The sequence below is a fragment of the Centruroides vittatus genome, unplaced genomic scaffold (assembly GCF_030686945.1).
Source record: "Centruroides vittatus isolate TY-2023 unplaced genomic scaffold, ASM3068694v2 contig_1042, whole genome shotgun sequence".
In the NCBI taxonomy this organism is placed as follows: domain Eukaryota; kingdom Metazoa; phylum Arthropoda; class Arachnida; order Scorpiones; family Buthidae; genus Centruroides; species Centruroides vittatus.
The window spans coordinates 636620-659632 of record NW_027120674.1 but is presented as its reverse complement, the minus strand read 5'-3'; the positions used below and the strand labels follow the sequence as shown (position 1 = coordinate 659632).

The 23013-nt window shown below is 28.8% G+C and overlaps 1 protein-coding gene across 1 annotated transcript in view; it reads right to left on the bottom strand.

Moving 5' to 3' along the window:
* The window catches only part of LOC136969993 (protein SSUH2 homolog), a 31201-nt gene extending 9266 nt beyond the window's left edge, over positions 1–21935 (bottom strand). Inside the window, exons 1-7 of the mRNA XM_067264357.1 lie at positions 21791–21935; positions 16613–16872; positions 11549–11626; positions 11406–11472; positions 7577–7706; positions 4838–4898; positions 605–792 (exon numbers count right to left, since the gene is read on the bottom strand). Of these exons, the coding sequence (XP_067120458.1) occupies positions 605–792; positions 4838–4898; positions 7577–7706; positions 11406–11472; positions 11549–11626; positions 16613–16871 (783 nt within the window). The 5' untranslated portion in view covers position 16872; positions 21791–21935. The remainder of the gene's footprint in view (positions 1–604; positions 793–4837; positions 4899–7576; positions 7707–11405; positions 11473–11548; positions 11627–16612; positions 16873–21790) is intronic.
* Positions 21936–23013: the final 1078 nt, after the last annotated feature.

The following is a 23013-nucleotide window of genomic DNA, read 5'->3' as shown; positions in this document are numbered from 1 at the left end:
GTACAATTACTGATTCGATCTGTGAACACCCAATAGGAGAATGCATAATACAATGTGCTTATACACTCCTTTTCACTGATTGGCCATATTCCATTGATTGTATTTCTACTGTAATGCATTGAATTCTAGTCCAGTGGAACATATCTTGCATTATGACTTTTCGCAATATAGAAGAACACGTAAATGTATTTTATATAATGACCAGTAATATAGCATGTTTATAACTTATATATTTTAATTTTACATTATTGATTTTACAATGTTATATTATTTGTTACTATTATATAATTTTAAATTAAAAACAAGCTTAATATGCAATAAAAATATGAAGTTTCTTGTTTAAAGAAAATAAAGTTAGTGCTATAATTTATGAAAATGCAGGTCATCTATGACGAACTCGACAAACTTAGGCTATAAGATGACACTAACATTTTTTGTAAGCTGTGTATTTCGCATTATTCCAGTGAACTGATTAAAATGGATCACTCAGTATATTGGCCAATAATAAACATTCATATTGTTCTTGGCTGCCATTATTGAAAAAAGTTATTAAATTTTATACTAGCTTAATGATTTAAAGTTTAATTCAATATAAAAAAATTACCATACAACCACCATGACATTTAGGACATCTTTCCCTGCATGCTCCCACACAGACATGACAAGACATAGCAGAAGCTGTATGAGGAACTTCCATTGTTTGTACTGAATCACTAAATTCCCTTGTTGGTGCCAATGGTATATCCCAAGGACCAGGTGCAATTCCATTCATAGGTGTATCTAATATTTCACCTATAAAAATTTTGGCAAATTTTATTAATAAAAAAGAATCAATATCAATTACATATTTAGTTAGGAATGTATAATTAGTTAATAAAAACTATTTTTAGTTACAAAATTTCTAGTTCAATAATTATAAATTAGCAAAAAACTAACAAAGATGGTTTATTGAAATTAAAAGATATAAAAATGTATCATCAGCCATTTCCAAATGCTTTCAAATATCAAAAACTGATTACCTGGAAAATAGCATTTATTATAACAGATCCATATCTCAACCTTAGAAGTGGATGTCTAATTATAGGCACTGCAGGACATGTTTTCAATATGCTAATTTCCTTGAATGATTTAACATGTTTGCTACATACAGAGTTCTTTTGGTTTTTCCTAAAATATATATCAGATTTGTCAGATGCTGCTAATTTAATGGTTTTAGAGTACAAAGATGATATTCACGACGAGTCAAATTACAATAGGTCCTTTTCTTTTGGGTGTCCCAACATGGTATTTGATGGTACTCTGTTTTTCATGTCTATTTGTAAAAATAGACAAATTTAAATTTATAAAAAAAATTTTATTTGCTGGATTTTTGGGTTATATTTAGGCTAATCTACATATATAATCGAGACGAGTTGATAATAATAATCAGCGCAGAGCCCAAACGGTTAGGAGTTGAAAAATGAAATTTGGTACACAGGGTATGTCACAAGAACACACACTAAGAAGAGATTTTTCGAAATTCCTCCCCACAGGGGAGAGGGACAGGATTAAGGCTTAACACTTCCATTGTTGATGGAAGTGTTAAGTAACAATGAAAATGTCAACAATGGAATTGTTAAGAGAAAGTGACGTGCAAGACACAGATGCAATTTTTTTCGTTTGTGCGGGAAATCGAACATATTTTTAGACCCATCTAAAAATTCTCTAATTAGTCTGGAAACAGGGGGACCCAATTCTTGCATTCTGTGAAAACGGGTAAGGTTGATTATAACGTAATAATCTTAATCTTCGCTATTGTTACTTTTGCCCGAGCAACGCCGGGCCTACCTGCTAGTATTTTAATAAAGTCAATTGACTAGTCAGGCCTCCATCTTTTGGTCAAAAACATTACAATGGAAAAATTATTGTTGATTACATCATTTATGTATCTCACTTTTTTTTAAATAAAATTTTTATAAAACTGGGTTCATAAATTTAGTACATTCATACTATTTATCATTAAAGAATTTATCATCATCAATATAAATGCATCTGGTACACTTTAATTTGTATATAACTTGTATCATCAAAAGAAATGCTTGTGCTCCAAATACTGTGCACAATGATAGGAGTGCTTTATTTTCAGCTGTATACCAAAAATGTGTAACAAAAATGCAGCCAAGTAACAATGAATTTTATGGTGGTAGTGAGCCACTAGTGGTGAATGATGGCAGATATGAAAAAGAAATGCACCTCTTTGGTAGGCAATGTTGCAAACATGTTAATATATATATTTTTATCTTAACTCTCTTTGTCAGCTTTTATTATAATGGAATATTTTTTGTTCAATTATAAATGCATTTGTGAGAATCCGAACTAATTAACAAGGTAACTAAATAACAAATAACGATAAGTGTTGAATAACTGACAACTTTTACACCTGGGAGTACCTTTAAGTTCTCAGCATTGAAAAAGATGCTTTCCCATGATCCTTTGACCTCTCCACTGTACGTTACCATTTTAATATCAGAATTGATGGCCGAATGAGTCAGTTGTCGCACGTTCCTCTACCAATATAGAACAGTCTCTCCCCTTATACAGAATAACATCCTCCCTGAATATGGATCATCATCAATCCCAACAGGAGTATATCCCTCACATCTGGAACATTCTTATCATGCTGATCTCCAGGAGATACCAAGAAATGGAGAGTCCTGACCCATCACATTCACTGGTTTTTTTCTGAGGATCTCAAAACCCCAGGTATTTACAACAATGCATGACTTGTTATTAACTCTACCTATGGTATATAGTCAGTTTACTTAACTTTCACATAAAGTATAGCACGTATTCTTTTTTTTTCTTTAAAATTAAACAGTTATTTGTTTGTTAAACCTAGTCTCTGAGTGCATTACTTTTGTCGCACTGTCTCACCATCCTCCATCGTCAGATGGAGGATGGTGAGACAGTGACCTACTTTCAAACCCAAAACAATTCGCCATTGCAGCTTCAGTGTCAAATGAGACATGATGGTGTCAGTCCATACGAGGCATCAAAGAGATGCCGACCCTCCAGTCACACATTAATATGATGAATTAAGATAATCTTATAGATTTAACAAAAATTGTTTTAAAAGTTATAACAGAACTTAAAATATCTATGCATTATGAAAACTGCACTTAAAAATTCTAGTTATAAAAACTTAAAATTACTATACATATAAAAATTTATTACTATAATAATTTATTAAGCTGGCACCAAATAATCAAAATATCTAATAATAATCTGCATCCTCTAAAAAGTAGCTGTGTTATTGGCTACTTTTTACAAAATGATGGAACTGTTTATCTAGCAAGAATAATTAAAATAACTTCAAACTACTATGCAGCATAATTCTTAAACTATGCTTAGTTGACTCTGTATTGTGCTAAATAAATATCATTTCATTAGAGCCGTGTGTGCTCCGTGTTAATCAGTATGTGTAACTTACTTTCTTTCCCATAGGACAATGCAGAAACATCATATCTAAAAAACAGGTCTTTTTTAATACTGAGTATATATAGTTTTTCTTAATTGTACACACACAGAATACATAAATATAATACATCTCAAAACCCGACGATATTAATAAACCAACAAATGCCTAAATAATCAAACTATTATATGGCTATAAAGTAATAAATACAAATGAATTTGGTATATAGGTAAGCGTTAGGTGCCATCTCTTATCTAAATTAATAATTATAATCTTTAATAATTTAATAAATAATTTAGAACATTCTGGAAGAAAAAAACATTTTGACTGGCATGGAGCCTGGGTGGCACAAGTGGTAGCACACTGCATGGCAAGTGGAGGCTGCAGGTTCAAGCCCCCCTGGGTCAGTTTTCTTCTTCCAGAATGTTCTAAATTATTTATTAAATTATTAAAGATTATAATTATTAATTTAGATAAGAGATGGCACCTAACGCTTACCTCTATACCAAATTCATTTTTATTTATTATTTAATTATAGCCATATAATACCAGATTATTTAGGTGTTTGTTAGTTTACTCATAAAATACATCTGGAAAAATATGTGCACACGAATCATTACATAAAGTAAACATTTACAACAATGTGCTCATTAAGGTTTTTGCAAGTTTTTAAATCAATCTCAACACAGTATAGTCATACACTATCTTCAGAATGATTAAAGAATGTGCATAAACAAATTGTAAGCATATATCACCAGTACAAGCAATTTCAGCAATGTTCAGATTGAATATTTCTTATCAAATTTTGAAAAAAAGTCCAGTAATCCAGCATTGCTCAGATCTTATAGGTGCCAGATTAAACTACTTACAATTACTTTTATGAACACACATTTGTCTGATCAAACTGTTGAGCCAGCATGATATACTAGTTTACATAATGTTAAGATATTTGATACTGTCGTGGAAAATAGGGAAGGCTACAAAATGAAATTTCTTTAAAAATTTTTAAAAGAACTAATTATTATTAAATCTGAATTTCCCTCTTATGAAGGCTAACATATATGACATTAAATGAACAAATTAATTCTAATTTTGCTTGTAAAAACAGCCTCCCAACAATGAATCAATCTCATTTTCTGGTATCAATTTATTTTTGTCTTTGTCATCAAAATAGAGTGAATATAACACTGTTGAATTCAGCCTATTTTGCATACAGTTGATATCAAAATCCTCAATCAAAAAAATAGTCACACAGTAAATAATATATACTTGAGGCTTTTTATAATTAATTTTTAAAAGCATTTAATTACATGGATGTTTTATGTTAGAGTTAGTCTGATCAGATAAATGTATATAATCCTTTATAAAAATATTTGAAATTACCATTATATGGATCAAATGCCCATTTTGTTTCACGTTTTTCTGCAAATGTTTCCAATTTATACTAAAGATTAAAAGAAAAAAGAAGCTGTAAATATAAATTATTATTATTGAAACAACTTCTAAACTTTAAAACAGCAATTACATATTAAATCAACAGATTGGATTATAATAAAATGAAATTTAATGAATTTTCACAATATTTCATAGAATTTTAAGCAATTGCATAAAATAAGAAATTTAAACTCTCAAAATCTTTTACACTTTAATATCAATTTAATTTCTTAAGGTTATTTCTGTGTATAATTATGTTTAGTAAAATATATATTTTGAGTAAACTATTTGTTATAAGCACCACTTCTGTTTTATTGATATATTGTGGCCGTCGGCCATATTGAAATATGTATTTTAGTTATATATTTTTTTAATCTTCATATTCGATTCTTCCCTTTTGTCATAACTTCCTTCTAGAAGCTTCTGTCTTAAATCTCATTGTCTTAAGGAGGAATTACCCCTTCTCAGAACTCTTGGTAGAACAAAAGGGTAGGGGAATTATCGTTTCTCTGAATTTTCGGGGGAAACAAAAGGCAAGGACTGGAGGCAAAACTGCCAATGGAAGAGTCATTCTTGGTCAAGATCTCAGAGTGGACGACAGGGCAAGGCAGTGCTCCAAACCAGAAAAAGGAACAAAGGGGACTGTGAAGCCGAGGAAAACCGTAGATGTCAAAAAGAACAGAAAGAGAAGGGTTGTAAAAACAGCGAGTACAACTGGAGATCTACGAGGCACCTTTTTTTTTTGTTTCGAAGGAGTGAGGCATCCAAAAGCACTATATTGAAGAGACACCTTCCACATTGGTACCTACCACTTAAGACAACCCAGGTATTTTCTACCTTCTGTCTATCTGACATTCTTCCCTAAGTCTATTTCTTCCTTTTCTTTTTTTCTTAGGTTTAAGATAGGTATAAGCTAGTTGTAAGTCGGTCGGGTTGATACTGTATGTATATGGGCGTGTTACCTATATGCTTATGAGAGAGTAATAGACCACCCTTTTGTTAATTAGTAATATTAATATCTGTAAAGTTGGGATCTGTACTAAAAAAACCAGTTCAGAGAGAAATAAAGGATATTTTGTTTGTACACCTGTTTTATTTATCCCTCTTAGTAATGTTTGTTCACAGGCATTACTATCTCTCAGTACAAACAACCACAATATAATTGTTGTTATGGCAGTTCTAAGAGAAGTTCATTAAGAAAAGCAACTTCAGTTTTGATCTACAAACAAAGATCTGTTGTATGTGCATTTTCAAATGTTGTAATTTATCAGAATTTAAAATTTTTTTAAAAAGATTTTCCAAACTCTTAAAAACTAAGTTTTTAATAATCATACATCAGACAAAAAAACTAGCACACAAACTGGAACTATATACTAAACTAATAAAATTTACAACTAAATGCTAATTCAAGCAGTAAATGAACAAGAAACTTTAATGCTCGAATATTTTCGGCTGTCTTTTAGAGGCCCTCCTCAGGAAGGTACAAAAAACAGTTCTATCGTTTGGAAATTTCTAACCGTCGAATACAGCTGTGTTCCAACTTTTTAAATATTTAAACGATGTATTGTACGATACAAAAATCGTTACGTTTACAACATAAAATTAATTATTTTTTAAATAGAGCTATAAATTTGTTATTATTATAGCGTTGTAAAAATTAGTGCAATGTAAACAATTTGGAAATTGTTTTCTTTTACATAGCAGAAAAATGAATATTTAATTACACATAAAATTGTTGTGCTTTGTGGCATTGTAAATAATATTTCCACAACTGTGGAACCAGAATATAATCTGAGTTAATGCAATCTCTCTTCATGCTTTCTATATAAATCTCAAGTGCCTCCAACAAGCGTAAGTAGTGTTGGTCAAAGGCCCTGTGTAAAAGTAGCTTCATCCCAACATGGAGAAACCCAGAGTTCGGTAACATACTGGGCTACTGCAGTATTATACTCCTGCTTGGACACATCATATTTGTGGTCCCATATTCTAGCCTCAAGGGATCTATATGTGGATCTGATGCGTTACCCGACGATTTAAACGTTCGTCATGCAATGGAATGTGGTACACTCTTGGTGCTTTCTTGTCATTGGACTTGCCTTATTACAGATTTGAAAAACTTTTGTAAACCTGTAAAGGGTATGTATTTTATAACTTAACTCATTAAAAACTTGTCCTGAAAGTGATAATAAAGAGAAAAAGTTTTTGAATGAAGAAAAGGACTTAAAATATTTTAATTTTATAAACAGGTTTTTTAATTTAATTAAGCAATTTTAAAATGCACTTAAATTACTTTCAATGTTTAGATACTTTCAATAGTTTCATCCTTTCTTCCCAGATTGTTGTAATAACCCTGTTAGATTTTTCAAGCGATTGTGTTTATTTTGTGGTGGAAAGGGCAGTTTTACCTAAATATAAAAATTTATTGTATAAAACTATTATAATATTTTAATATTTTAAAAAAATTATATAAGTTCCATTTTGTAACTGATGAGACTAAAATAATCCAAAATACATTTTTTTCAAAAAGAGTGGTATCAAAATAATCTAGCAAAACAATCATTGTAAGTTCTCTGTTAAAAGTGAGAAAAATTGCACATTTTATAACAAAATAATCAGTTTTACAAGACCATAACGACATAATTAATAGAAACAAGATTACAAATTGATATGAATTGTTAAACTACTCACATGAAATGCACTAGACATCGAAATATTTGTAATAGCCATATTTTCAACTGTATCTTTTCCATAACAACAATGTTGCGAAACGTAATCAATAGCTGCTTCTCTGACTTCTTCCACTGATAGTCCTGCTCCTCTACAATTAAATATATATAAAATTAAATTATATTGTTTTAACAATCATTCCTCCATCTAAAATTTTTTATATTATTTAAACAAAAACTGTATAATTGCCAAGATAAAGGTTTTACAAATTTTTTTCAAAGTGTAAACTTTGTCTTGCCAATTTTACAAACTATAAGATATATAATATATATATATATAATTATATTTTATATATTTCATTAAAGTTAAGATTAACATTCAATGAAAACATTCAATTTATAAATTTATAGCTTCAATACTTTCAATATTCAAATTCAAAACAAAGTTTATTACACAACATAGGAAAGAGCTAGACATGTAAAAAAGTGTGTATTATGCATATTCATAATTACAAATTCACAATGTACGAAGTAATAAGCAAGGTCCAGATTCATCTGTTATTTGAATACATATTTCATGGGTTTTTGTATGTTATGAAAATACTAATGTATGTAGGAAAAAAAAAGCACAATATATTTTTCTGAATATTTTTTTTGTTTTTAAATTTGTAGTTGACAGTAATCCATATATTTGGACTAGTATTGCAATACAGTCCATATCTTGCTCTTCATTCTGATTTAATGGTGTGTGCTACAAAATATCTAAAAACTTAAAAATGGGAACAAAAAACTTTTGAAGATGATTCTCACAAGAACAAATTGATTACTACTCTTTTCTTCAAACAAATCTTTGCATTTCCATCATCATGTATTTAGATATGAAGTTCAAAGCCCTAATTAACTAACTTCACTGACATTTGTATAAAGAGTTTGATGGTTCTAATGGCAAGTCAGATTTTGCTTATGAACTGTTCTGCTGTACATCTTTAAAATAATTGTGTTCATGAAATCTATAAAAAAGTTAATTTGTTAGTAATCAACTATTGAAATATATTCATTAAAATAAAAGAAAAAACAAAAATGAGAAATTAACAACAAAAAAAAGAATCTCCTGTACTCCAACAGACAGTTCTAATTTTTATTTTGAAGGCTGTAAGAAAACGAGCCAAATCGGAGATTCATTTTCTAAAAACCCCATTTTGATGCATTTAACTGTATCCATTTATTTAGTTTAAGATTTTAGTATTTTTGAGAATTATAATAAGGACTTTCAGAAAATATACACCATTAATAAATAGTTAGCTAGATGTTGACATAATGAAAGCTATTTAATGTAACTGAATTTAACCGTAAGTTTATATTAACAACTACATAATTACGTCAAAACAATATTTGAGTTTAGCTAAATAATTTTAAATGAATTAGTAAAATTCTAATGCAAAAATATTGAGAACTTCCAGAATAATAATATATATAAAAACAATGCCACTAACAGTAATTCTGAGAAGTTCTTACATTAATTTCTCTATTTTTGGTGAAATTTACTGAACTAAAATTTGAATATACACAAGAATTAAATAAAGTAAAAGCCAACAAATCACTAGATTATTTGTTTACCAAGACTGTCAAGAGGGGAGCTAGAGTTCTCTCTTGGGATCAGAGGAAACTTACTACACAGAAATTGTTTTTTTTTTTACTTAAAAAAAACTTTAAAACTGCTATTTATTGATGTAAGAATCTGGAGTTTATTTGGGAACGTTTTAATGTTTTAAATTATTTAAAATATTTCATTTTGAAAAGATAAAGTCTATATCTATCTTTTTCATCTTCCACTTTCTATGAATCATTAGGAAAGTGACATTGATCCTTTGAAGGTGAAAGTAACAGAATGTGGAGGGAATTTGTGGACAATTTCATTGATCCATCAATCTCATATATAAAGTGACTCTTCACCGCCAATGAACATTTTTTGTCATGTTTAACCATGTCAACTAGCCACATTAGGTTATGTAAACCTTAGCCTATTGATTAAGTTTCCTATTCACTCTGATGCACTCGTCGGGTAGAGAAAGGATGATCTGAGACGACTTCACTCTCCATTTCAAAACAAAAGGTTCTCAAGTATATGTCAATGATCAGGTAACAAAATATTATTCTTTGTAAACTCTCTGTTGTAATGATTATTATATACGATTAGAGAAGAGGGTAAGAAAATCTCAAACAGGATAGTGTATATCCATTGAATTAGATTCTTATCTTATCAATTGTATCAGTTCATTTATCATCATTTCGATTATTATTCTGTTTGTACTATATCATATAGATGTTTAAATAAATATGTCTAGTTATATCTTAGTTTGTTTAATGGTCTAACTCCATAGTCAGACAATTTGCCCCTCCTCAAATAATACTTGGACTCACAATGAATGTTTATCTTGAGTTAGAATGCGATTTAAAACTTTTCTAACTGGTGTCAGGACTCTAACGTAAGGAGGATCTCGATCTTTCCTATCTTACATTTGAACCATCCTGGAAAAGATGTGAATTGCCTCACTGGTGGGTCTCACATTAAAGAATCCTTCTGTATAGGCAAAATGAACCTACTCTACCTCTGGGTCCCATAGTAAGATTTTGACATCTGGTTTTTCTGAATAAATTATACATCAATACCTAAATTAAGAAATAATAAGTATATTTGATTTAGTTATGTTCTTTGGCATAACTAGCAGAAAATTTATTCATTCATCTGTAGTAAAAAGTTCCAACTGAGAATTGTTTTGTTCATAATCACAACTTACACTATGGAAACCTTTCATCATTATATTGAAATCAGCAGGGCACCAAATAAAACTAAATTGTGTTACACGGGAAGCATGACAACTTATTTATTAAATATAAAAAAATTTAATAAATATAACTCTACACTTGAATAAACTAATGCAAAATAGTCATTAAAATGTTATAAAGTCAAACGTGAAGGAATATTTAGCCTAATCTCAAACTAATTAATAATTTAGCTTCTTAAAAGTGTCTAATTAATAACTATCCATCAGTTACTACTTAATTTGATATGCCAGAAATAATGAAAAATATGGAGAAATGAATGTAACAAAGTAGAAATGTAGCAACCATTAAAATATGGAAAAACATGACAAATTTTTCTAATTTGCTTCAGAAATTAACAGGAAAATTAAAGTTTAAATTTCTTGCATATCAGCAAGAAAAACATGTAATATGAGTCCAAAGTTAATAAGACAAAAGCCAATTACTGTTGTTAACATTATAAAAAATTCTGACTTGCATTTAACAAATATTACAAATCAGTGAACAACAGTTCATTATCATGTAGCTATCCTCAGTGAAAAACATTCCAAGAATGAGTGTTCGATTTGTTACAATGGGAGGATGATAATTTCATGTATAAGAGCATTGCTTTTTGACAAATATTTTAGCATATTTATTATAGTTCGCATATAACATTTATATTTTTATTTTGTTTTTTTTTTTTTATTTGTTGTATTTATATGTAAGAAATAAGAATTTTAAATGAATAACTACTCATCACACCAAATTAATGATAACAATGCACTCAGAACCAATTACGCTGCAATAAACATCGAAACGGCAAGAACCCGATGCAGAGCCCGGAAGGGGTTCGAAAACATTTGTTTTTTCGATGTTTATCACACCGTAATCGGTTCCGAGTGCATCACAATTTTAAATAATTCGCAAAATAACAACTGTAGCATCATATTCTTTCCATGAGTTTCAAATAAAAATTAAATTTGTATGTTATATTGCATTTGTGTCACTAGAGACATTTGACTTTAGTTCATTTTTAGTTAACTTACTTTTGAATTTCTTGACGTTCTGGAGGAACGCTCGGAAGATCAGGATAAATTGGAGGAGGTAAAGTTGCTAAAAAAAAATTAACCCATAAATTTAAACTTTAGTAATACTTTATTTGTAACTAAGTTACTATCTAAAGATTTACTTGTTGCAAAAGTAACTCCTTCATATCCAGGAACCTTTTCTATTTTGTCTAGAGGTGGTGCAGATGGTTGAAAATTTTCTGCAAAAAATTAAATATCACATGAATCTAAAACTGCTTTACTTATTTTATATATTAATATATAAATTGTCTACTATGAATTCATGACAATCTTAGTATAAGTTTTTGAACTCATTTAAAAAGCAATGCAAGTGTAGGCAGCATTATCTGAATTGCCTGCTGCTTTATCAAAAATTGAGCCGTCTGTCATATCATAAGAAGTATATTTAACCCATAAACAGAAAAATGAAAAAATTCTCTTATTTGGTTTTCTGCAAAAGCACTTGACATTTGGGAATATGAGACGGAAAGGAAAAGAAGAATATGGCACATCTGAAGTTGCGCTGGACTTTGCCAAGGTGCATGAAGTGCTGATGAAAGTAAAATCTTTATGTATACAGCAAGAGTGGTAACTGCAAAAAAATCCAAGCCTTGAAAAATTGTACTTTATCTTAAAGCATATAATTTACACAAGAAAAATATCAGATGTCAGCAACGATTACTATTTAAAATATAATTAATAATACATTACAATTTGTGAAAATTGCACAACCATGAAGAAATCATATTATCTTGAAACTTGCAGGATACGTAAAACAAGGTGCGATATGCAAATGATTAGAATTGCAGAATGATTGCACATTAATATTTAGTTTTAAGAAAACAAGCATAAATTATTAACAGACAAATCTGCTTATACTAAATTTTAAGTAAATTATATATAACACGTAAATGAAATATTCCTTTAAGAAACAATGGTAAGTAGTTTTAAAATATTTGTCTAATTAATAAATACTAAGATGACATCACTTAATATTTATTAAATTTAATTAAATTTTATTATAAATATGCTCTTAATTATGTATTAATATTATGAATTTATAAGATTCTATTAATTATTATATACCATATATTTCCGCAGATAAGACGATAGTTAAATCATAAAAAAGGCCCCCAAAATCCGGGGTCGTCTTATGGACGGATACAAAAAAATTAGATTGAAATTTATATAAATTAAAACTAACTAATTATTTACTAGTAGAGAGTAGGGTATGTTCACAAAATAGAATAGTCCATAGGACGAATATTCAAGGTCATGCCCGAATCAGTGCAAATGTTTGCAATAATTGCAAGGCAGTGCTGCCAGATGCAAGAAAATAAAATTTGTTCATTCGAAAAATTACAAATAGGACATAATTCCATATACAGTAAATAATACTGTATAGTGTATATGGAATTTTTAAAAATTATCTTTTTTAATAATTATATTTAGTTTATTTTTTTGTTAAATTTTTTGCCAATAGTGTAAATCAGCATAGCAAATGTAGATGGATTTTTGTAATTCAATTTTAATTTCTAAGATATTTTATGGCGGAACGTACGACATTAAGTTAGAAGTATGCGAACATAACTGCCGAGTTTTGCGGTGCGAGTTTTAGACCGACTGCCAAGTTTCGTGGCAATTGGTCTAATTTTTTGAAGTGTTAAAACATGAATTACCCAAGTAATAAAGTACAGCTTATCTGATTTAAGAGTAAACTTTAAAATTGACAATTTGTAATAATTTGTTTAAGTGTAAATCAATTTGTTTATTACTTTTTGTACTGCTAAACTGTAGCAGACACCTATGAAATAAATATTAGTTCAGAAGTGTTAAAAACTGTCTTGCTCTCCTTCAGTCGTTTAGTGCATTTTCCAGTCATTAACAGAGTGACCTGTTAATTAAATCTATGATGATTTGTGTATTATCTATTAAATATGGTATTTTTGTTATTAAATAAACCTCATTAATAGAGATTCACATTTGCTTAAATAAAAAAAATACATTTCCTAAAACAATTTAAAAAAATTACATTAACATAATGAAGAAAGTCTGAAGAAAAAAAAATTCAATAATTCTGTTTTAAATATAAATAAAATTTATATTTTTTTTGTTATGATCCAATGTTTAACAGAACTATTTACAAAAATGATAACAACTCTGCTGTTTTTGATTTCATTTAAATGATTTATAATGAATAAATATTTATGCAATTCATTAACCATTTATCATTAAATACTGTATCACTAAGTACATATGTATGACTTATGTAAATAGCATTTAATATCACATTAAAATTTTGAATTAACTTATTGTAACAGTTTAATTGTATAAAATACTTATAAATAGAATAATAAGCAAATTATATACACTAATACTTCAAATGACTAAATTCAATGAAACATCACTTTAGAGTTTGAACAATACTTCAAAGTTTGAACTGTGCACACAGTGAAAAAAAAGTGTGCTGGAAGCATAAAATAAGCTTTTAAACAAATAATACAATCTAAATTTAGCAATGTATTAAATTGCACAACTGTTATAATTAGATAACACATCTATGTTAAGTAACACAAAAATATGCAAAAACTTTGTTCAATCCAATAAATATAACCTTTACTTATTAACTATGGCATCCGAGAAGCAAGTGGAAGTAAAATCTAACAAGTAAGATGAAGGATGTAATATCGACGATTCAGATGAAGGAACTTACTGCAAAGCATGAATGCAATACATGCTTTGCATCTGACAGCCATGTTTAAGATGCCAAAGTCAAGGGTGTAAACAGTAAGTGTAATTTTCATTTTATTATAATGGTATTTACATATTTTATTTATTGTTTTCATGTTAATTTATTATTAGTGCATTTAATTGTGTTATTTTTACCTTAAATTATGTGTTTATGGTTTCAAGTTTATCAAAATGAGTATTGTTTAGGGTAGGGTAATGAATTAACTTGCTTCCAATTATTTCTAATAGGAAAAAAAATTGAGTGGAGTTCAAATGGCGTCCTGAAATGAATTAAATTTGAAGTGCAAGGCAACACTGTATATATAATTTTATCCCTTTATAGTTACATTAAAGTATGCTAATTTCTTTTTGCTGTTATAAAGCTTTTCCATAAAATGTTCAAAACCAATTCAAGTATATTTGTATGAATTTGAGATCTAATAAAGCATTTCATTACATAGATTTGAATTAATTTATTTTTCATCATTAACATCTCTTTGGGTCAAAACAGCCATTTGTGCTTATTTTCTGATAATTTAAAAGAATGATCAAGCATCAGTAATTAGGTCTCCTTAAATTCTAAAATATTTATTTTTGGTTTAAGATTTTTGTACTTATTTTGCTGATCTTCTAAATTAAGTATTTTGTGCAGACATTTGAGTAAACTTACTATAACAAGTATTTTCCATAAACATTCTGACGAAAATCCTCTTTATTTATCCTACTTAGTTATAATCTGATATTTGTATGCATTGTCAACAATACTCATTTCTCCTATGCATATTCCAAGTGATATGTAAAACTAATACAGGAAATCCTCGTTAATTCGAACTTAAATCGTTCAAAATCCCATTAGTTCATAACTGTATTTTTGTCCCAGCTGGGGATGTAGAAATTTACACATTAAGGAATTTGATTAGTTCAAAATATGGCTACTTCAAAATTTGAAGTGAAAATTCTGTCCAAACTGTGATATGCATATGTTAACTTGTTCATTTAGATCAAAGTGTAAGAAGTGTACTGTAAGAAAACAATAGACAAACACAATTCTGATCTGGTCAATATGGCTTTGCTTTTTACAGTAACACATTTTTCAGGTGTCATCTTGCACATGGACTACCCCTTTTTTCTCTTATCTCATAAAATATAGCTAGTTTTCAGAATTGTAAGATTGAGCTACAGGTAGCAGATTAAGGATATTTGTAGGGCTCTAGGACAGTATATTTGGCAACTTACTTTTTGGGCCACTTTAAAAATAATATGGGCTACATTTCAAGGAATTCTGCTTTACTTTTTATAAAACTTATCTGGCAATCTGTGAGGTATTTACTAGACATGCTATTTACGTGCAGTTTATTTACAATATTATGATTAATTAACAAATATCATTCTGTATACATAACTGCATTCCATTTGTTTAATAAATTACATCAGTTACATGGCATTTGACATAGTGTACAGAAATATGTAAATGTTGGATGATTCAAAACTCAATTTGAAGTTGTGATTATTTTATCCCTGGAATTTCCAACTAACAAGGATTTCTTGTAACAAAATTTTGTTGTTCAGTCTTCTTTGTCACAAGGAACATTATTATTATATTTGAACAATCTAAAATGTCATTTGACTTGTAAAACATACAGTGATATCTCTGTTTTCGTGGATAATCTGTCAGAAAACAATCGACGAAATCCAAAACCGGGGCAATTATTTCCATATGAATCAATGTAAATCCAATTAATTCGTTTTAGACACTCCAAAATACATACCAAAAACACATTTTATAGAGAATAAATAGTGTTTAATACTAAAAACAATATGAAATGAATATAAAAGACTAATGTAAATATAAAGTGGCCAATTTCAGCAATCTTAAATGTTGCTCTTGTATTTTTCAATATTTCCTTCTTCAACTCTATTGTGTTACTGGCCTTCTTCGAAGAACTGCTGGAAACTTTCTTTGGTTCCATGATGGAGCTAAAAGGAAAGCAATGGAATTGTTTGGCTAGATGCACGGGGTAATGCTCACACAACAAGAAACTGCCAAACTGAGCAGGAAAACGCATGGGTTGCCCTTTGTTTTTGCAAAATTAGAAGTGAGGTCACATGGAATGCAATGAAATCAGAGAAATTTTTTGTGGAAAAAAATTGACAAAAACCAAAACTGATGATAACCGAAGTCAACGAAAATCAAGGTATTACTGTATATGATTTCATACCCTAACAAATAACTTTGGTAATGGCTTATTAGTTTTTAATCAAACTTTTCTAAGTTTTTATTCAAATAAATATTGTAGCTAATTATTTTAATTTGTCAGTGTTTAATTATATATATATTAATATGCAATTTCACAAATTTTCAAAGTTACTATTAAATTATACTATATCAATAAATAATACAAATGTAAGTAAACTACAAAAGTAATAAAACTATTTCCAAAATAAAAATTTATTACCTGAGTTATTAACTGTTTCTGATGGATATGGTTGATTAGGATTATTTGATGGATACGGTTGATTAGGATTATTTGATGGATACGGTTGATTAGGATTATTTGATGGATACGGTTGATTAGGATTATTTGATGGATACGGTTGATTAGGAGTGCCTGATGGATACACATTTCCAGAATTTTGAAATTGATTATTAGTCTGAGGTGAATGAGGATAGGAAAATCCTCCTCCATAGTAAGGATTTCCTGTATTTTCTGACATTCTGTAAATGAAAAAAATTATTCACTTAATTAACAAGTTGTTTTTAAATATTCAGATTCATTTGAATTTCTAATTACTACTGTAGTTTTGAAATTTTTTAGTTATCGACTTATTAAAAATCATTTACCCATAGAAAAAACACACAAACTGATAAATCATGACTTGAGAAATTAAATACCAAAAGTCATTAATACTTCCAATCTTTAATTCCAAAGTTTGACAAGCTTTGTCAAAGAATTTGACAAAATACTTACAATTAACAATCATTATTTAACTTTAAAGTATTAGAACAACTAATCAATTTATAAAACATTCCATTTTAAAAGTTCTCAGAATATTTCAAATTCCTAAAATTCAAAATGTATATATAGATATACACATTTCTTCACTTAGAATCCAATCAATATAGCTGTTAAGTTTGACATGGATTCTAAGTGAAGAAATTGTGTTACAGGACTTATTGATGTATATTTTGGTTTGGAAATAATCTAACCTAGGCATGGGCAATCTTTCTTTACTAGAGCCATATAACTATTTCACTTCCAGATCAAGCCAAATTCTACATTTGTAAAGGGTATGTACAATACATACTTTACATAATTGTCAAATTTATCACTTAGTATTATGACCTTTTGCTTAAGTTACTTATGATTAGCAATGATACAATCTAATATTAATAATTTTCCAACCAATCTGATATAGATATTTGCTTCTATCCATACTCTACAGATATCGGTAATAAATGAAAGCCCAAAATTTTATTGACTTATTCACTTTATTCACCAACCATTTAAATTCAAACAAAGAAAGTTGATAAACTGAGAGTTCTAGGCATCTATATGTTTAGTTTGCCTAGGTCCAATCCCAACCATGATTATTAGGAAAACATTAAAATAAACCTCAAATTAATTTATATTATAAAAAAACTTTTCAGATTGAAAAAAACCAGTAAATTCCAACTGGTTGATTTGGTCTCTCCCGTTACTTTGCAGGAGATTTGTGTGGCACGTCAATTGATGCTCACCAAATTGACAACCATACAAGATGTGACCTTTGGTGGCAAATTGTGTACAGAGAGGCTGTATACTGAATTAGTTTTATAGCACAGTATGGCCAACAGCGTGTTGGAATGTCTGCCATGGAAAAACAGAATACACATCAGAAAAAGTGATCATAGGTTTGTAAAACAAACATACCAATATACCAGATTTCCCTAAAAATAAGACCTAACCAGAAAATAAGTCAAAGCATTATTTTTCAGGATGCTCATAATCAAAGTCCCACTTCTAAAATAAGCCCCGGTTAAGATCATCAGCCAGATAGTCATATTTAATGTCTGTTACAGATATATATTAATAATTTAAAATTCAATACATTTAAATATAAAATTATTATTGACATTTATATTGTCATTTATTTTAATTATTAATTATATTTACCATATTTTACGGACTATAAGACGCACCCGAATTTTGGAGGCAATTTTTCGAAGAAAAAAGTGCATCTTATAGTCCGTAAAATACGGTAAGTATTTATAAATACCCAAGCCTTTGGACAAGATATCCCCCGAAAATAAGATGCAGCTATTGTATCTTTTGGAGCAAAAATTAATATAAGACTTGGTCTTATATTCGGAAAAACATGGTATTACATTACATCTCTATGATGAAAAATACAGTGTGTTTAACTTGGGTACTATAAATAAATTTTATTTTTTAATGTTTTTAAATTTTTTTCAATAAATGTTTCTTTTTGTGATTGTCATTCATATTCCAAGCACAGATTAACCACTTTGATAGATACATTTTCATATTTAATGTACTATCAATCAAAACAGAAAATTTATCACATTTTAAATTTCTTTAGTTTGTTCTGTAATGCCCAATTGATGCATTATTCTCATTCCTGATGCCCACTAATCAGTTATATGTTCTTGTTACAAAATATGATAGGCAACATACGAGATATCTAGTAGATAGCACTTGACGTTCAATTGCTAACTAAGAGATAATTTGTAGTTCGTCTCAAGAATTTTGCAGGCATAGAAAAAGTCACAGAACGCTACAGGCTGCCCATGCCTAATTTAATCTACAGAAAAACAAAATATTAAATCTTTTGTATTGTTCTTAACCTTTCTAACCCAATGTGACAATATATTGTCAGTTCAGCTTCAGATGAAACATACAGAATGACAATATTTCATCATTTTGAAAAATGTTTAATTTTAATCAAAAATTCTGTCATTTTACTTGTGTTTGGTGATACAGGCAGTGAACAGCAATGAAGTAATTATAATATATAATGTATTTTATTAATTTATTATTTTTCTAATTTTTCATCTTAATTTTATTTACTTATTTTCTCAAACAAATTAAATACTATGTTCACTAATCAATTTTCTTTGTGTAGTGTGTTTTATTATTCTACAGTTTCATTTTAGGCAGCGAGCGAAAAATACTGAAATGTCCTACTAACCTAAGAGAGTTTATCGAAGAGACAGAAAACTATAAATGGACTGTTTCACATAGTAATTTTGTTCACAAAAGAAATAAATATGCATAAATCTTATATCATCATGTACAAAACAACTCTCATGTTGGCTTGGTGTCAACAACAAATAAAAAATCATACAATTTTATTTTTTTGTCAAAGTAAAGTAATTTATAACATCAAAAATTTAGGTCCTAATTTAACATTTTATAAGTAGCTTTTACTCCAAACAATTATACACTATTGTGCCAAAAAATATATAAAGTAATAAATGTGTGATGTTTTTTGTATATGATAAATATTCAATTTTTGGTGAATTTTTTAAAATAAAACAGGTAGAGTGACTGCAGTTTGGATTAGTGTTTTGAAGGGTAAAGTACAACCAACCATGAAGTTAGAAGGGTTAAACTCAAATAAAACAACGGTTAAAAATAATGCTGCCTATAACTTTTATAATGTTAAATATATATTTTTTGAAATCAAAGTTCAAACAACTTAGCATTTTAAAATAAAATTTTATATATTGATAATTGAAAATTAACTCAGATAAGTGAAATAAGTATTTTGAAATTTTGATGAAGTTTTATCATCATAATATACGTTGGTTAGAGTTTCAGATAGCGTGAAAATACTGTTCATGCCAATATCTGAAAATGCAATAAGCTTTGATAATTTAAACAAAGCATATTTATTTGATAAGAATTTCAAATCAGTTTTTAGCCTATATTTAATAACTCGAAGTTTATACTTTTTTTATAAAGCATTTATGAATATATTTCATTTAATTTATATCATCTCTTCTTAATTTTATTATATTTCAATTGTCAAAAAATAAAACTTTATCTTTTAAACAGTTATGCATTTCAAAATTGTTATTGAACTAAACTTAAAAATGATGTTTTCTAGTTTATTGGGCTGCAATTTGAAAAAATTGTAGACCTATAAATTCCCACCGTCGTCCACCCGTCTAGACGTAAGACAAGACCGGATATGAAAAGCCTGGGGACAGGAGGCTCCAATTAACTATATATAAATTTTCGACACAAACCGGAAGTCACGTTATTTGAATTCAAAATCTTTTCTCCGAAACGAGTTAACCTCATACGTGCATATCCCACGTATTTTTCTTTCCGTACTATAATGTTTTATTATTTTATCACACATTTTAAGATGTTACAATGTATATTTGTTTCTGTTTTAAAATTCATAATAAGTCATATTGTCATAATGTTCCATGAAGCATTCCAAAAGATGTTTTCCTATATTTACTAAATAGAAAAACCAATAAATACTTGATATAAATACTCCAATTCTTTGTACTGCATGCCAGAAAGCAAAATCCTACAAAACAGCATTAAAGTACTAATATAATTATATTTAAAAACCTAAAAAAAATTAAGTTAGATATTTTGTATCTGTGGAAATTATCTAACAAGTTTCTACCGATCAGTTTTAAATTATTTGTTTAAGAACATTTTATCTGCAACTCATTCACTCTTTTTAATCTTACTTTTATTTACTTACCTTTTTACCATGCTTAATGCACTTTAACCTAACGGGCTCTTCTACCGAAATAATAACCAATCTAATAGAGAATTAATTCAACTCCAAAGAGAATATTCGGAATTGTAGAAAATACTGCATACAAAAATATTTTTCTAATTTCACAGGTGAAATGAAATATTTTAAATAAGCTATCAGCAGATAACTAGCAAACTATCTGCAATTAACAAACTAAAATAGTAGTAATATATTTTTTTAAATTCGAGTATTCAAATTAATTTTACTATAAAGTAAATTTTAATTTCCAAAAAATGATGTACAGAAATTCATTTTCCAACTCAACTACCGTATTTGTTATAGAATTGCATATCCAGATAAGTGATAAATATCAATCATCTTACTTTTACACAAAATATTGATTACTCAATAACTGCATTACAGCAATACTAAATGTATCAATCAACAAGAAACTATTTTGTTTATAATGTCATTTAATGAATAATTTATATCAGAGCAGCCAAATTCCTTAAAATAATTCCAATGAGATACGGAGTAACTTACTTCATTCCGTAGTAATTAATTAAATTCCTAAAATTTATATTATTGACAACATAATTGCCTGTAGTAACTACAACCAGTAGAAGTTACGTTTAGGTAATTTGTGCTTTCATGTTATACAAAACACCTAAGAGCAACTTCTATCACTGTAACAGACCGAAACTTATAGTAATATAAGTAAATATTAAAGGGAAAAAGAACATTGTTATAAATATAAAAAAACAACCGGGAAAAATTCTGATAGACACGTGACTAATAAGGAAGATGCTCTGCATAGTGTACGCCCATTGCTACAATTAATTATTTGTGTCTTCGCCAGTAAACAAAATATACTAAATAGAGTAAGAATTTATAACACTATAACTTACCTGAAACACCATAAATGTATAAATGGATTCTATTTGCGAACCAAGTACTGAACTAAACGTTCCTGTCTTCTAACACTACCTACAAAAGATGCAGCCGACTCCTTCCTCTAATTTGCTCTTCCTCCATCTAGCGGACAATTATAAAAACAAATATGAAGATTTCCTCCATCTAGCGGTTAATTAGAAACTAAGATATTTTATTTAATAAACTCAATAAAATGATAATATTCAGTTTATTTTTTAATATTATTTTCTTTACTTGAATTTCATTAATTTAAATGTTTTTAAACTGGGGATCATACATTAATTACGTGTATAGTTTAAAGGAGGGAGAGGAATCACAAAAAAGTACACGGCATACGATAGGGAGGGAAGTGGGCGAGACATTGCCTAGTTACTAGTCGTGCGAATCTGTCAGAACTTTTTAAGTCGTATCTTCAATGTCGGGGGTATGCATATTAAGAGAAAGGATTTACCAAAAGTACGTCATTGTATACAAGGGGAGTCAGGGGTCAAATGAAACTACACTACAGTACAAAAAAAAGTGATCGTTACATTCTCAAATGTCATCTTTAATTCGAATAACTGCTAAATAATAAGAAGAGAACGTACTCCCTTCGATGAATTTTAATAAAATCGAATTATAAAACGTGAAATAATTCATGCGTTTCAGATTATTCTATTAACTCGATAAACCAGATCTATTGTCAAGGTAATCGCTACCTTCTCGAAGATGATTATATCGAGATAAGAGCTTGATAAAGACGTGCCCTTCACGTTGATATAATATCAATTGTTTTAACATTTCTATTCTATGTAAATATTTTAAAATGTCTTACAAGATATGGTGAAGTATTTACAATGTTAAAAAATTGATAAATAGGAAGACTCCAGTAACCTATTATTACAACAGCAAAAATTTCCCTTTTTTGTTCTCCCTCCTCCTTTTTAACCAGTCACCAAAAAACGATTTAAACCCTCCCCTAATTACGTCATTAGCCAAAAAGTTGAAATTATTCGCAAATACACAGGAATTATTTCCACCTTTGTTCGTCAGCGATCGTAATTTCCCATCTATAAATTCCCACTGCCCTCCGCCCGTCTGCCTTTCTTTAATCTCGAGAAGGGAGTTAGGTGAATGAAATACGATACTAGAGATAGAAACAATAGAAACAGGAGGCTCCGATTAACTATATACGAACTTCCGATATAAACCAAAAGTG